The sequence below is a fragment of the Lonchura striata genome, chromosome 10 (assembly GCF_050655825.1).
Source record: "Lonchura striata isolate lonStrDom1 chromosome 10, ASM5065582v1, whole genome shotgun sequence".
NCBI lineage: Eukaryota > Metazoa > Chordata > Aves > Passeriformes > Estrildidae > Lonchura > Lonchura striata.
This window is the reverse complement of record NC_140712.1, coordinates 22,496,927-22,512,046: the sequence shown is the minus strand read 5'-3', so window position 1 is coordinate 22,512,046 and position 15,120 is coordinate 22,496,927. Positions and strand designations below refer to the sequence as shown.

Below are 15,120 nucleotides of genomic sequence, written 5' to 3'. Positions count from 1 at the left end.
CAACCTGCTGCTGTTAGCAAGGGCCCTCCCTGCACCTCCAGGACTAAACTTCCTTCTGCTGCAGACAGCAAGTTATAACTGAAATATTAATCCCCTTTTTCCCAGACAAGGTCTGTTTTAACATACAAGGAGTGCCGATTCACTAAACCAATCTTCCATTTCTGTAACACCTTCCACATCAGCACTGCCCAAACATGAGTAGAGGAAGATTTATGCATCTCCAGAGCTCCAATTATTACAACTGCTTCAGGGATAAGTCAGAGTGCAGATGGCAGTCCCCATCAGATGCTATCACACACGACTGAGCTCACAGGTAAACCTCCCTCTATCCCCCAACACTGTCTAGAGCCAAGTGATGGATCCACACAGGAGACCCTCACCCTATTGACACGGTTAATCTTGGCCCCAGCATTGACAAGGATCTGCAGGACACGGAGGTGGCCAAACCAGGCAGACAGGAGAAGAGCATTCATTCCAAACTGGGCAAAAAAGAAGAAAGATACTTACAGTTAAACTGCAGCCACCACCATCCCCATCCTGGAGGGAAAGCTGTCCTCTTAGCTTAATGAAGTTTTCCAAATCCATTTGTTTCTCACTGGTATATTTTTTAGTTGCACTTTTTCCAATTATTATTATTTCTGTCACAGATATTCACAGCAACTGAGCAGAGACCTGCTTCTTGGCAGCTACTACCTATTTAATGGTGTGTATTAACCTGGCTGCATGGAGGAGAGAAAACTTTTTAGCTGTCACTGTCATCCTAAAGCCCCACCAACACAATCAGAAGAAGCCAAACATCCTCATGCCCTGTGGAAAACTTCAGAGATTTTACCAGCCTATTCCAAGTCACTGCAAGGAAAAGGCCAGAATTCAGAGCACAGACACACGTGCCAACAAGGCTTGCTCCAGCCCCTTGCCCACCCTGTGCCACCCACCCAGGGCTAAGGTGCAGTCTGTAACTGCTGGCCTAGCACCCAGTCCCCGGCGCTGCCCCAGCACCGAACACATCTGCAGCACATGCAAAGGAGAGTCGCCTTTGTACAGTGTCTTCATCATCCACGGGGACGTCGTGCTCCAGGAGCAGCCTCACAGCATCCACGCTCCCTGCTCCCGCAGCCCAGTGCAGGGCAGTCCGCTCCGCCTGGAAGGGAAGCACAGAGGCAGGGAAGGACAGAGGCAGGGAAGGCTGATGTATGCAGTGTGTGCATCCACCAGCCCTTCTGAAGGCCAAAATATCCTTGACCATCTATGGAGCTAGAATTTCTCACACTGTGCAGAGTTTTCTTTGGATGCAGCCCTCTGTCTCTGCTCTTCTGCCAGGCAGACAGGTGTCAGTCACCTTCTGCTCAGGAGCTGCAGTTCTGGATTATAATGACAGCACAGAGTGAAGAACACTGCTGACCATAAATGGGCAGATTGAAACACTAGGGATGGGAGCAATCCTGTGTCTCCATGAACCTACCAGTCAACAAGGAAAGACCTGCACCAGAAACAGAGTTTGTCCCATAGTCTTACTGTACAGTGACAGGAAAATCAAAGCCTTTCATAGTAATCATGTCTATCTGGCAATTGCAGCTTTCCAGTGTGGCGAGGATGATAGTGCTGGGAGTCAGTGTGTTGTGAAAAGTGCTTGGTTCCCACAGGCCCCATTTGGCACTGGGTGTTGTATTTTAAATTTTTGACAATTTAAGCAGTTAATGAGAAGAGTAGTATTAAGGAGCTGCAGTTCTGAAACACATCCTCAGCACTTCCTGCAGCATGGAGGTGGAAAAACCCAGGACTTACATTGTTTTTGGCTTTGATATCAACTCCTCTCCTGATGAGTTCCTCCATCCTGGCTGTATCATTTTGCTTCGCTGCGTCATGGAACTCCTTCTCTGACTGAAGCACTGCAGGAGAGCAGAAGAGTGAGCATTATAAAACAGTGCTGGCAAGGGGCATGGAGCAGCATGCCCCAACAAACCTCCCCTTCATCTCACCGGCCCCCATGGCTTCAGGGAAGGATGACTGCAGAAAAGACTTCAAGCAAGAATCCCAGACGTACAGATGCTGACATGTTTACTGGATTTATATTCTACCACTGTCTCTCCTTCCCTGACTACCCCTGTGCCACATCAGTGCTCTTCCAGTCCTACCCACTTCTCTTCTACTTCAGTGTCGTCCTCTGCATGGATTTGCTCCAGCTGCAAAACCTTTTGATCCATGAGGTCCATATCCTCTGGATACCCTCTGAGGCCCAGAGTCAGTGTGAAGGCTCTGAGATGACACAGACCCTTTCCTCCACCCTTCCACCTACAAGGAGGCCTTTACACATGGTCCCCCTCCAGGCAACATGAACCAGCCAAGCAGCACAAAACTGCCAGCCTGCCCTGTGATTAGTGTTGCATCTCTTAATAAATCATGGCAGTTCTGCACATTATTTACCATGACTGGCAATATTTGTCCTGCACAGTTAGGCACAATTTAATAGTGTTTACTCTCCATGCTGGGCCTTGCCCCAGCAATCTTCTCCTTCATCAAATAAACCTTCCTGCCAAGAAACAAGAGCAAGGCTGTGACTGCCACAGCCCAACAGGGAGGCTCTGAAGGCTTTTGGCAAGGTTGGTGTCAGCGTTTGTTGGGCTCAGTCTCTGTCCCAGTGCTTTTGGGGAATTCTTTTAAGAAGTGCTTCAGTCAGACCCTTGGCCTGTCACATCCTACTGGAGAGCTGGCCCAGAGGCTCTGCTCTCTTCTACACTTCTCCAGAGCCCAGGCTGCAGTTTGAGGGGCTCAATGACTGCGTATCACCCACATGCCATACAAAAGGCATCAAAACATATTATTGTTCCCATTCCACCACACTGAGGGACACAAACAGGAGACTTGCTGCCTAATTCATCTCTTTGTAGGGCACAGAAGAAAGGCATCCCTACCGTGGACACTTAGAGCAACAGAGGTATAACCTCATCCTTCAGTTTCCATTCCCCTTGCCTTCAAACAAAAGAACTTTAGCTCAAGAAAAATGCAAATAACACAAATTTTAATGCTAGACAGGTTCATTCAATAGTGTGTTTATCCACTTAACAGCAGACATGGTCATCTGAGAGTGTGTATTCAAGAGTGCTGGACCTGCTGCTACAATGAAGGCAATAGGATTTGGACACTGATTTCTGCAAGAAATTGGATTTCCTATGCTGTATACTAAGACTCTCTTATCACCTTTTCAGCTGTGTTAACAGGATTGCATTTCACCCTGTATGGACCCTTCCTTTGAGAGGAAATATCAAGAGAACTGGTGAAAAACACACTGAGATTTTGTTAATTATTAACACCAATGGCTACATGCATACCACCTCCTTATACATGCTTATCTCCCTTCAGTGGAGTAAATCCTATGTTTCAATTAAGCAAATGCTGCTGACCCTGCTCTCCAGGTGACAGAAATGTTTCCTTACATTTCATGGACACAAAAAGCATCATTTTCAAGAGATGCCAAACCACCTTAGTTATTTTTTGCACTAGCTGTGAAGATGCAGTAACAAATCTGGCATCACTAAGGCTGCAGAAGCTGCAATTTATTTATTTTCAGCAGCACATGAGTAACAGTTTGATGGTCTGAGTTTCCTATTTAAGACCCACAGCGGCTCCGTAAGTGCACTCCTCATCATGGCATACAGCTGTCCAGCAGCAACATTTCCGTGGATATTCAGCAGTGTTCCTTCTCTTTCAAGCTCAGATTCCAGGGTACTTCATAGCTTACTGAATAGGAATTCAGTTATCACAGTGTGGAAAACATTTTAAATTATTTACCCTCAATGCAGTGCACCAACTCACAGGCAGTTTATTATGCAAGCGATGTAAAAAAGCAGCAAAGGAGGAGAAAGACACGCAAAGAAACGTCCAAAACCCATCCACCGAGCCCTACGTGAGGCTGCAGGACACAAAGACAACTTGGGGTGGGGACCGAGTGGGCCAAAAACCCCAAGTGCGGGGTGCCAGAGTTATGCGCAGCATCTCAGCGGCGCAGGATGCTCTGGGGCAACAGCAATCTCGATTCCCGGGTAGGTTTAACCACCTGCTTTGTTTCCGAGCGGGTTTTCAGGCGTTATATTTTAGGGGATGCCAGCTCTGCCCCTCAGGCCCGCCCGCCGAGCCGCCCCTCACGGCGCTGCGCCCCCGCCCCGCCGGGGCAGCCCCGCCGGCCGCGGCCCCACTCACGGCTGTCGCCTTCCCACGCCAAGTCGTCTCCCATGTCGCGACACGGCGGCGACACGGCGGCCCCAGCGCCGTCCCCGCCGCCTCAGAGCGGGCTGACAGCCGCGTCCCCGCCTCCTCGCGGGCCGCCTCGCCGCCGCCGAGCTGCTCTTTTGCCGCTCTTTAAAGCAAAAGATCGTAAAACAAGCCAATTTCCAGGCGAACGCGGTGTTTTCGGGCCGTTTGGGGAGGACATCCAGCTGCCGCCATTTCGACCAGGTGCCGCCTTTCGCCTCAGCGCGGCTCTGCTGAGTGCTGCTGCTCCGAGGTGGTGGGTGGTTTAATTTAAGATTAGTTTAATTCTGTTTCCAGAGCAGTTGGGGAGGAGAGGGATTTCTAAGCAGTAGGAAATACGGGGGCTTTTTAAAAAAATTTTTGTTTTTGTTTTCCCCTCAAAGCAAGGCTCAGGGGTTGATGTTTCCTGGGAATGAGGTGCTCTTGTTACCACACGTCCCTCAGGCGGTGCAGCAGGGGGCAAAAGGGCTTTTCCCTCAAAGTTTTAGTGAAATCTCCAGTTTCAGCGTCTGGGCTGGTTTTATCTTTTGTTTTGTTCTCCATTTTGATAGTATGATAAGAAAGAAACCAGGGTGAGCTGAGGTTGCGGGGATAATCAGATCTGTTTCTGTGGGTCCCCCACAGTACTGCTCCCCTGTAATGCTGCTTCCATCTCTGGGACTCCCCCACATAAGAGGGACATGGAGTAGCTGGAGTGAGTCCAGAGGAGGCCACAGAAATTCCCCAAGGGCTGGAGCACCTCTGCTCTGGAGCCAGAGTGGCAGAGCTGGGGGTGTTCAGCCTGGAGAAGAGACAGCTCCGGGGAGACATTATATGAAGCCCCATCCTGGAAGCATCCAAAGCCAGGTTGGGTGAGGCTTGGAGCACCCTGGGATACTGGAAGGTGGTGGAACTGGATGATCCTTAAGGTCCATTCCAGCCCAGACCATTCTGTGATTCTTTGCTGCTGGTCTCATGATAGGAGAGGTGACATCAGGTTTGTATCCCGTCCCTAGTCTATGCTGGCCCGCAGATGGTCTTTGTAAGGATTCCCTGGAGAAGTGCCCCTGGAGCAGTATCTCTCTCTGTACAGCTGATTTTGGCTGTGAGCTCACTCTGATGCCTGTCACCACATGAGGGTGCCAGTGCTGTTCACCTGCTGCGACTTCCTGCTCTAGCAGTAAAGTCCAGGGTGCAGATGGGGCTGTTCCCTGGGCTTGGGACAGTTTTGGGATACATCCCGATCTCGAGGACCCTTGTGTGGATCCATGATGCTCCTGTGAGAGAGGATGGGGCATTTGTGTTGGGAGATGGGGGGAGGCAGATAAGAAGAGACCCTCTGCTTCTCCAGACATGTCCCTCTGTGCACACAGGTACGCCAGAACTGTCTCCAGGGCAGGCAGACAGTGGTTTCCACTTCATTGAAACCCATCACCCACAGATTCAGTAGCCAACTTGCTGATGCAGTTGGACCACTACAGCTTGGCCTGCCCAACTGTGAAATGGGTAGGTGGACCCTAAGCTCTTGAGCAAATACAGAATGTGTGGAGGTTTATGGATAGTTGCTGCTCTCAGAGATTTGGATTTATATTTTGTTTGTCTTTTATTCAAACTGAAGTTAAAAAAAAAAAAAAACAAGACACTCTCTCTGGTAGGAAAAGTGAACATAAGGTCTGTCTGGATAAAGGGGAAGCTCTTCTTTTGTACAATAGCTTAGCGGGTAGAGCATCCTCCCCGAGGAAAGGGGAAAGCTGGGCTTGATCCTTGTTTCTCCCGGAGGGGAGATGGAAACCTCGGGCCACACAAGACCCCAGAGAGTACTGTATACAACAGGCAGCAAGCATATCTGATGCAGAGAGTTTTTCTTGCTTTTTCCTGTTACTTTAAATAATTAATGATCTGATGGAGCAGGGAGTGGAGAAGGCAGGTGTCCTGTTTCCCTGGAGAGCAATCTGTGCACCCGGCAAGACAGAGTCTTGCGCTTTCTCGATGAATATTTAAGTGTCTTCAGACAAACTGGAACGGCGCCAGCAGGGATGACTGAGAAGGGCTGAGCCCTTCCCACTGGGTATCCTAGTGCCTGGGGGCTGGGGAACAACCCTGAATAGGGCAGGGAATAATCCCTGCTTGCACGGACTATGGAGGTGCTGTGCATCCCAGCCTTGGATGGGACCTCGGCACTTGCTAGCCTTTTGTTATGCTATAAGAGATCCTTGGATGGAAAGCTGTCTGGATTTAAACTGCCACTGTTAATGTCATTGTCTTTCAGAGCTTGAATCAGCCAGGACTCATCACCCACGGCTCTCCTGCGGGTTAATGCTGATCTCAGAGGAGGAATAGCGCAGATGCACTGAGAGTTCGCATCTGTTTGTGAGCTTGGATGTTTCCAGCAGGCAGAAAAAACGGCAATGTAGGCAGTTCCTTCTGTCCTTCCCAAAGTGGTATGTGTTCAGGGGTGGAAGGGACCAAGACTTTCTGCTGATACTGAGTACAGAATGCTGTGACGATTTATTAATGACACTGAACATTCGCCTGGCGATCCATTTATTAGCTAACAGACTTAAAACAGCTCTTGGATTTTTCCACTAATGTTGTAGCACAAAGGTGGTAATTTGACCCCTTTTTGCAAAATATTGCAGACATTGACCCCATCTTCAGAATGGCGTTAAAATCTTTGACTTTATTTCACTTGATGAATAATTTTAGCTGAGCCAGCTTTGTGCTCTTTCTCACTTAGAAGTGAAGCTCTCTGTCAGAGAATTTTGTGCTCTTATTTTGCATGCACAATTTTTTTGGTAGTGCTTTGGGATAATCATTATTTTTTATCACATTCAAAAATCATGAGCCAGGCTGCTTAAATCCATGTAATTTAAAAATGTGCCTCTGTTAGCTCCCTGATTTAGTTGTATACAGTGTGATTTTCAAGCCAGTCAGATTTTCAGTTAGCCATGTAATACAGCCCACAAACCAGTGTGTGTTTATGCAGAAACAGTTGCTTACCTAGAGGTTTAGCAAATTGGACTTTAATTTATAATCTTCCTTTGGAAGCAAAACTGGAAGGTGACTCCTCCTGCCTGCAGCTGCCTGTAATTTGGGAAACCAAGCTTCTGCTTCTCTGGTGCTGCCCATAGCAGGGGAGCCTGGTTTGAGGAACAACCCCCATCCTTGGAGGATTGTGTTTTTCGGCATATGCTGCTACAGGCAGGAAATGGAATATTGCATGGGAGAGGGGATGACCACTTTCCTCTTTCAGTGCTGATGGACTGTTTTTACGTGACAAGGTGTCAAACTTCCCAGTGTGGTGAGATAGCAACCATGGGCTCTTGCCTGGCAGCACCTGACCCAGATCTTTGGGCATTGTGGTACACAGCTGCCATTGATGAGGAATTGTATGTTTGTGCTTCTTCATGTCCCTGCTGTGGGTATCCACAAGGGACCAACCATGCCAGTTCTGTGCTCTTTCAGATATGTCCCATTAGAATGGAACACACGTTACAACTTTGGCTACGTGGCTTCATGTGTGGCTCCAGCTTATTTATTTTTTGTCTGGGTTTGGCTTTTAGTTGTTCTGTAGACTAGGTTATTTTTGGTGCTTTCTTTGATAACTCTGTTCCTGTGACATGCTGCGGAGCCAGAACTCCTTTGGGAACATCCCAGAAATGCACACAAACATCAGCCCTGTAGCTTCTAACACTCAACATATGGAGCTTTCAGAAGGCTGGACACCTAACGGGACTCCGCAAACCCACTCTGGAAGCCTGAGAAGGGTTCCAGCAGTTTCCTCAAAGGCTGCATTCATTTCCTTGCAAGGCTTCCACAGAGGAACAGCTTGTTAGAGGGACCTGTGGAGCTTGGAAGTTTTGCCAATAATAATTCAGGCCCAATTCTGAAGTCAAATATTTAGCTAAACAGAGACTGTCTGATGGCTGGATTAAACACAGACTGCATCTGAGTGGGCTCAACATTTCAGGTTTTTGTCAGTGTCCATTTCACGAGCCTATAATTCCATTTTTCCTGTCTTCCCAGACTCGGCTGATGCTGTGTAATGTTTCAGACAGCACAGAATGAGGTATTTCAGCAGAGCTGTTGCTCCTAGCTCAGGAAACAGCCTGAATCACAAAGTGATATTCTTTGCTTTAGGCTTAAGAATAATCCAGTATTATGGGATTGGGAGGAAATCATGTTAGAGAAACTGAAGGTTTTGTTTGTTTGTTGGTAAGAAAAAGTCTCAAGGAACCAGGCAGAGATGTCAGACAGGGCTGGTGAGTGAGCCTTGCCAGTGTGCTGCATGGTGCTGACACAGATAGCTCAGTCCATATTAACAGCAACTGGAAGTTTGAGCTGGTGATTTGGCACTTCCCTCTCCTGTCACTCTCACTTCCCAAAGCCGATAGGCCTTTAAATCCCTTGTAAAGATAAATGAGCTTAAGCTTCTATGTAGCTTTGAAAGTGAAGCTTACATGTAATTAGCGCTGTGGCAGAGGGTGTTCCTGATGGGTCTGGCCACTCCTGTTGACCCCTGACCTCCACATGGAGCTTACTGACGGCCACTACATCTTCCAACTCCATATATTCTCCTTCCAGCTGTGGAGAATTGGGCTCGCATCTATCCTGCAGGAATATGTGAGAGGCAAAAAAATACCCCCCCAGTGTCTTTTGTACCTGAATGATACCTTAGAAATAAATGTAGGAGAAAAAAAGTGTTATTTCTGTGATGCTTGGCTGAGGGAAGTCTGAGCCCATTGCGTTCAGACTTTCTTAGTGCCTGAGGACTAGGTTTGACCAGTAGCTGGGAGATTACTGGTTTGACAGTCTGTGTCTCATGGTGGTGATCAGGTAGCAGTGGTCATTCTGTCTGTGCTTTGAACTACTTGCCTTACTGGAATCATGTAACCTGGTCTTTCAAAGCCAGGAATGTAATAGTAGTATGGTCTTAAAACACCTACTGTAGCAAATGTAGCAGGAAAGGAAAGGATCTAAAGGCAGAATATTCTTTCTTGAATTTAAGAAGAGAAATGGTGTGATGGAGCTGGAGTCACTGCCCTCCCTCGTTTGAATGTGGTGGTTAACTGAGCAAGTGTTTGGATATGGGAGGTGGGAACGGCTGCCTTGTATAAACCAAGCTATAATCGGGACACTGAATCCTAATCCCCTCAGTGACATGCCTGCAGGCAATGTTTTTATTCTCACTTTACTGCATGTGTAAAAAGAGGGAGGATCTTCTGCTTCCTGTGCCTCTGAGGATTGTCTGGCTCCTAAAGGCAATCTCTCCCTCTTCAAGACAAAAATACAGCTGAAATGTAGGATCTTTTAACCATAAACCCAAAGTGATAAAACCTACTTCCAGAGGCACAGCCCTGAGCTGCTCTTATGACATGCTGAAGGACTCAGTGCAAAACTTGAAGTGAAACAGAAAATTGTGTTTGAGGATTTAATAAAAGCTAAGTGGAAGCAAAGTGTTGCTCAGTGATGCCATTGCTCCCTTCTAATCTGACCCCCATGCAGTCCAACAGGAGCAGGCAAGCACAGTGCAGCTTTGGAAGTGTTTCATTTCTGTCTCTCAGCAATTTTCTTCCAGAGCCCAAAACATCTGTCTCTGCCTCCAGCCACATGCAAGTGCACCGAGAGCGTTTTGTTCCAAGCCTAATGAGTGATTTTATGGTCTTGGAATTGGAGGCACGGGGAGGGGGCTGGGACAGCAGCTGGAGTCATGTGTTCTACAAGGAGCCCTGTGATGTCAAATTGTAGCCTGATGATTTTTACTTTACTGCAGCCCATCAGGCTTCCCTTTAAAGTCCTCTGCTGGAATTGCTGGTGATCGTGCTCTGACATGGGCTTCTTCACTGCTGGGCTCAACAAGCAACATGGAAAATAATGACACCAGTGGAGAGGAGGTGGGGGAGCTCAGCTGGGCATCAGCTCCACTCTGTGTGTGGAGAGAGCACACACGTGAATGCAGAAAGCACACTTTGCCTATCCTGCCTCTGGCTTCAGTGCTCAGGAGGGATGAGGGAACAAACAACCCCGGGCAGATGTGTAATCACATCACTCAGGTGTTGAGCAGATGGTGCTGAGATGTGGTGATACACGTGGTCTGAGAAAAGGTACGGAATTAACTGACTCAAATTGTCACTGATATCAGCAGTATTTTTAAAGCATAACCCCAGCTTTCTCTTTGAAAAGGACATGGTTATCTGTAGAGAGAGATAATCTGTACACAGCACAGGAAACAGAAGGCAGATGTTGTCATATGTTTATCATATATTTCCACCATGAGGTCTTCCTTTGGGACAGGCTTGCAGATCCTAGGCCCCGGAGCAGGACTTAAACACGTGGGGACCATGCTGTGTTTATCCAGGGCAGATTATACAGTGCTCTTCCTCCACCTGCCCAAGTTCTCTTGGTCTGAAAAGCAAGTTTATATTCACTCACTGTGACTCAGCCATAGAGTCTGACTCATTTTCTTGCTGTTACTCATAGAAATGAAAAGCCAAATGGCAACCAGTCTGTGCCTGTAGCCACCTGTAATTCTCCAGCTTTCTGCTGCTTTGCTCTGCATGAGTTGCTGTTTATTGACACTAACACACTTACCTTACTGAAGCTTTTAATACTTCTTTCTAGAGAGGAAGAAGACTGATTAGAAAATAAAATTTTCTACCTCTAAAGTGAAGAGGAAGTGTGCTGAATCTCCACGGCTGCTTGCGGAGTTCCTGAAATTAAACTATTTCAAGTGGACACTTCACAAAGATAGCAACAGGATGGGACCGGATGGGACCAGATGGAGCAGCTGCAGAATTGCTGCAGCTCCTGAGCTGACCTCTGTGGTCTGGAGGAAGTTGCTGGTGGTCTATCTCTTAAAGGTGTTCAGTACTAGGAGATTCTGCTTCCAGCAGTGATGACGTGTTGGTCACCAGAAATCTGTCTCACCCACTCTCTGGGTTGGACTTCCTACTGCAGTGGAAGGACTTGAGCTGCCTGGGGTTCTGTGGGCTGCCTGTCCTTAAAGAAAGGAATGGTGTTTTACTCTGTGTAAGCCTCTGTTACACTGCTATCTCAGGAATCTGCTCATTTCAGACCTGGCTGTTGCTCACTTCCACATATTTTGTCCTCTCATCAGGGTGCAGGGGAACACCAGGCCCCAGTTCCTTCTCTTGCAGTGTGATAGGTGGCTTATTCTGTGCTAGAGACTGGAGGAGCATGAGTCAGAATTGAAAACCTCACCCAGGAGAAGCTTTAGCTGTGAGATGGGAATTGGTGCCTGCCACTACAGCTGGGCCAACCCCAGCCTTTCCTATTCCAGCCTCATGCTGCGTAAAAGCTGCACAATAGAGCACAGTGCAAAGCTCCAGGTGGGTGGGCTGTCCAGACAAGAAGGTATCCTGGGTATGGAGCAGGGCAGTTTCCTCTTGGTTATGGGAAGCTGAGGTTCAATACAACAGGTTGAGTCTTCCAGAGGGGAACTTGGCCTTAAACCTGGCTCTCCTTTCTCAGTGGTCTGCTGCTGGGTGAGAGGCCACCACAGAGTTCTGCTCTTTCATCATTCTCCTGGATCCCATCTTAAGAGTTTTGGTAAGAATTGTTCCACAAACTCTCAAATGAAAAGCTGGGATTTTGGTTATTTTCTGGTGGAAAAATATTTAATTGGAAATATTAGTTGGCACACTTTCAGCTGGAACACTGCCTTCCACTCTCTGAAAATATTGCTCATTTTAAGTGCAAATCCTTCTTGTGTGGGTTTTTTTTCTTGTTGCAATCCCTTACTTGGGTTTCTTTTTGCCTTAAGCAGATGATGGGAGTTGGCATCTTGTTCCATGGCAGTGAAGTGACCTCCTGGGGCTGCCTGCATGTCCTGCTGCCCTTCATGGCAGAGAATGGCTGAGAGAGGCTGCAGTAGTTGTGGCACGTAGGGAGCAGGCACTGCCCTGTTGCTCCTGGCTGTCTGCTCTTAATACCCGCCACCGCCCCCAGCTCTGGCAGCTGGGCTTGCAAAAAGCTCTGCGGGCAGTGGAAGTGAGCTGGTTTCTTCATGACAATGTAGTTATCCTTTTAAGGGAAAATTCCCTCTGGGAGCCAACCCTCAATTACCTCCTGCTCCAGTGCCTTCTTGCTGGAGATGGCTTGTAACACAGCTGAGTTACAGCCACAGGAACTCAGCTGAGTGCCCAACCACTTGGAAAAAAAATCATAATTAAACTCTGTTGGCCTCTGTTGGTTGCTGAATCTAGAAATTGGGGTCAGAACCCAGTGGCTGGCTCTCCTCATCAGTGCATTTGTGCAGAACCAGTCTGTGGATGCTACATCTTCAAACCCAGATGCTTTCTATTCCCACTGCATTTCTGGTGTGTGCAGACCCCTGTGTGCTTGTTCTTCCCTAAAGCAGTTTGTTGCAATATTTGGGAGCTCTAGGTAGGACAGGACTGGTGACAATTAACTAATGCAAGTATATGCTAAATGCAGGGAACTGGGCTAGGCAGTGGCTGCATTTCAATTTGCTGTTATTCACTGTGGTGAATGGGAAGGGTCCTCCAAGGGTCCTGATTTGGAGGCTGAACAATTCCTTCTATTCTGCTGACATGTCTCACAGTCCACAGGAAGGATGTCTAACCAGGATGGGGCTGCTGTGGATGTTGCCCTCTGCCTCTGTCTCAATGAGCAGAACAGGAGCTGTAGAGAACAGCTTGTGCTCTTTCTATTCTATAGGAGTGGTGGCCTTGGCTGCAAGCCCCCAAATTTACATCTCTTGTGTTTAGTGCTGAAAATACTTTAATTCCAAACAAGCAGCTTACTAGAAGAACATGGCATTCTTGAATGCAAACTTGTCACAGGAATGAGGCTAGACTCCTTACAGACGTTCTGGGGATTCCTTTTGATGTCTGCAAATTTACTGGGATTGTGTGGGCATTTTCTCTCATTTAAAAAACCAACTCTGTACCTGTGCAGCTACTGTTGTCTTGAGACAAAATAAATGGACCACAGCTCATGGACTGCCTGGATCATCTCAGAATGAAACAATGCCTTTTTCAGGAGCAGAGGAGCCAGGCTGGAACCTTGTGCCTCATTTTGAATGAAATGGACAGGAATCCTACTTTGCCTAGATTGGACTGAAAAAGCTTTCACATCTTCTCAGCTTTCCCAAGGGCTTAAATTTTCTTCCCTTTATCTAGAGCAAGGAAAAACATTTAAAAAATTTTTAAACTTTTGTGAAAAACCAAGAAGCAATCACAATAGCTCCATCAACATATGTAATTTCATATTTTTAAAAATGCTTGGGTTAGTTACTTAAGAAATTGTAAGCCAAAGTGTTGAAATCATGTTTTTGAGCTGCAGAGCAAAATTGTCACCTTTTGAAATGTCAGCTTCTCAAAATTATTTTTTGTACAGTTTTTAAACCAGCACAACTTTCTATATCTGGAGTCCTCTGATAACAGCCTTGCATTGCTGTTTTGACCTGAAAATGTTTTGGCATAAAATTTCTCACCAGCAACTCCCATGAGGTCTTGTTCCACCCGAGAAGGTGGGTGGTTTTGAACCCACCTGGATGGAAGACCAGAAGTGTGGCTAAGCTGAGAGCAGTCCTGCCCTTTGAATACATGACTATTGTTTGCACTGCTGACCTTTCACAAGTTCATTAGCTCTGGGCCATGGAAAATAAGTGGAATATATTTGCCTTGCTCAGGAAATTCAACCCATGCTGTTGAAAATTCAGCGTTGCTCTAGAGCCTGTCGAAAGCTCTGTGGTTGGAGAGAAAGGTTATCCACAGGCTGGGGTATCTCCTGTGATCTCCCATATGACATCTGGCCATGTTTTTCCTTTGAGCTTCCCCTCACCAGTCTCTTGCAAAGCTGTACAATACATGAAGAGCTGGGCAGTGCTTTGCTGTCATGGTGATGTGGTATAAACAAACCCAGAAGACTTTGCCAGCATTTCAAAACTCGCCTCTTGTTGCAAATGAAATAGCTGAGGAACTTGCAGTTTTGTTTGCACAGATCCTTGCCCAGTTAGTCATGCTGCCTTGCATATCTGTTGGACTTCTGGAGATCTTCTCATGTTTTATCAGTTTCAGTGATCAATATCCCAGTGTATGGTGGTGTGCTTGATAACTTGTATCTAAAGCAGATTAGAAGTTGTCCTCTAAGGAACATTTCTTTCTGTGCAAGGCACGTTTCTCTGGAAGGAAAAAAATATCTTTCCTCCAAAGCTAGAGTTTTTGTGGAATGGAAAAGGAAAAATATTAATATGGTTAAGAACTTCACAAGCATCTGAAACTATTTAGAGACCAAGAGGGAATTAAATGTTTCAATAAAGGGTAAAGGAAAGTCAGTTATCAGCATTCAAATATCCTCATTTCTGGATATGTCCTGCTGTGTAGTTCTGTGGGGAAGGAGAGTTTGAATCTGTTTGCATTGCATAAATGTCATATCCTTACCCATGAATGACAGCTAGTACTTGGCATTGCATTCCCACATCTTGCCCTCTTCCTGCCTCTGACCTCTTCTCTTGATAGTCTCTGCTCCACATGGCTTTGTTTTTCCCCACAAAATATCTCCAAAATATTTCAAGTTCTTATTTCTTGTTTTAAATGAATAATATCCTTGATGTTGTAGATATAGACAGTATTTTCATAGTATGTCTTATCCACTTATAGCCTGGGAATACAAGTTCTTTAACTGTCATATTGTCCAAAACAAGCAGAATTTGGAGGTTCATCCCAATCCCTGTTAAGGGTAAGAAAAGTCATCAAAGGACAAGTTCTCAGAATTGGCTTTGTTTGTTTGTTTTTTTCTGTTTTTAGAGGCACTTCATGTGGTCATCGGATATTCTGATTATTCAATGTTTATTGCAAAATGTCACTAGTTCACCAACTAAAAATAAAAGTATCTGCTGAAGGAGAA

The 15,120-nt window shown here is 46.6% G+C and overlaps 2 protein-coding genes across 13 annotated transcripts in view; one reads left to right on the top strand and one right to left on the bottom strand.

Moving 5' to 3' along the window:
* Positions 1 to 4,334, bottom strand: part of ANKDD1A (ankyrin repeat and death domain containing 1A) — a 12,982-nt gene extending 8,648 nt beyond the window's left edge. For 7 of the 9 annotated variants that reach the window (XM_085588972.1, XM_085588969.1, XM_021552585.4 and 4 more), the window contains exons 1-4: positions 4,198 to 4,334; positions 1,786 to 1,889; positions 1,043 to 1,141; positions 381 to 479 (exon numbers count right to left, since the gene is read on the bottom strand). In XM_085588972.1, the coding sequence (XP_085445098.1) occupies positions 381 to 479; positions 1,043 to 1,141; positions 1,786 to 1,889; positions 4,198 to 4,231 (336 nt within the window). In that variant the 5' untranslated portion in view covers positions 4,232 to 4,334. Of the gene's footprint in view, positions 1 to 380; positions 480 to 935; positions 1,142 to 1,785; positions 1,890 to 4,197 lie in introns of those variants that run through there. The other 2 variants (XM_085588973.1, XM_085588974.1) reach the window with 2 other exon arrangements.
* On the top strand, positions 3,861 to 15,120 carry LOC144246942 (uncharacterized). Of its 4 annotated transcripts, XR_014957708.1 has the most exons (4): positions 3,871 to 4,040; positions 5,601 to 5,733; positions 6,497 to 6,668; positions 10,849 to 15,120. XR_014957708.1 is itself a non-coding variant. In XM_085588984.1 (3 exons), exons 1-3 carry the CDS (start codon positions 4,008 to 4,010, stop codon positions 6,565 to 6,567), a joined length of 237 nt encoding a protein of 78 aa, XP_085445110.1. In that variant the 5' UTR covers positions 3,871 to 4,007; the 3' UTR covers positions 6,568 to 15,120. The 4 variants fall into 4 exon arrangements, 1 of the variants encoding a protein (XP_085445110.1); XR_014957707.1 differs by having other exon boundaries at positions 3,861 to 4,452; positions 6,497 to 15,120; XM_085588984.1 differs by having other exon boundaries at positions 6,497 to 15,120.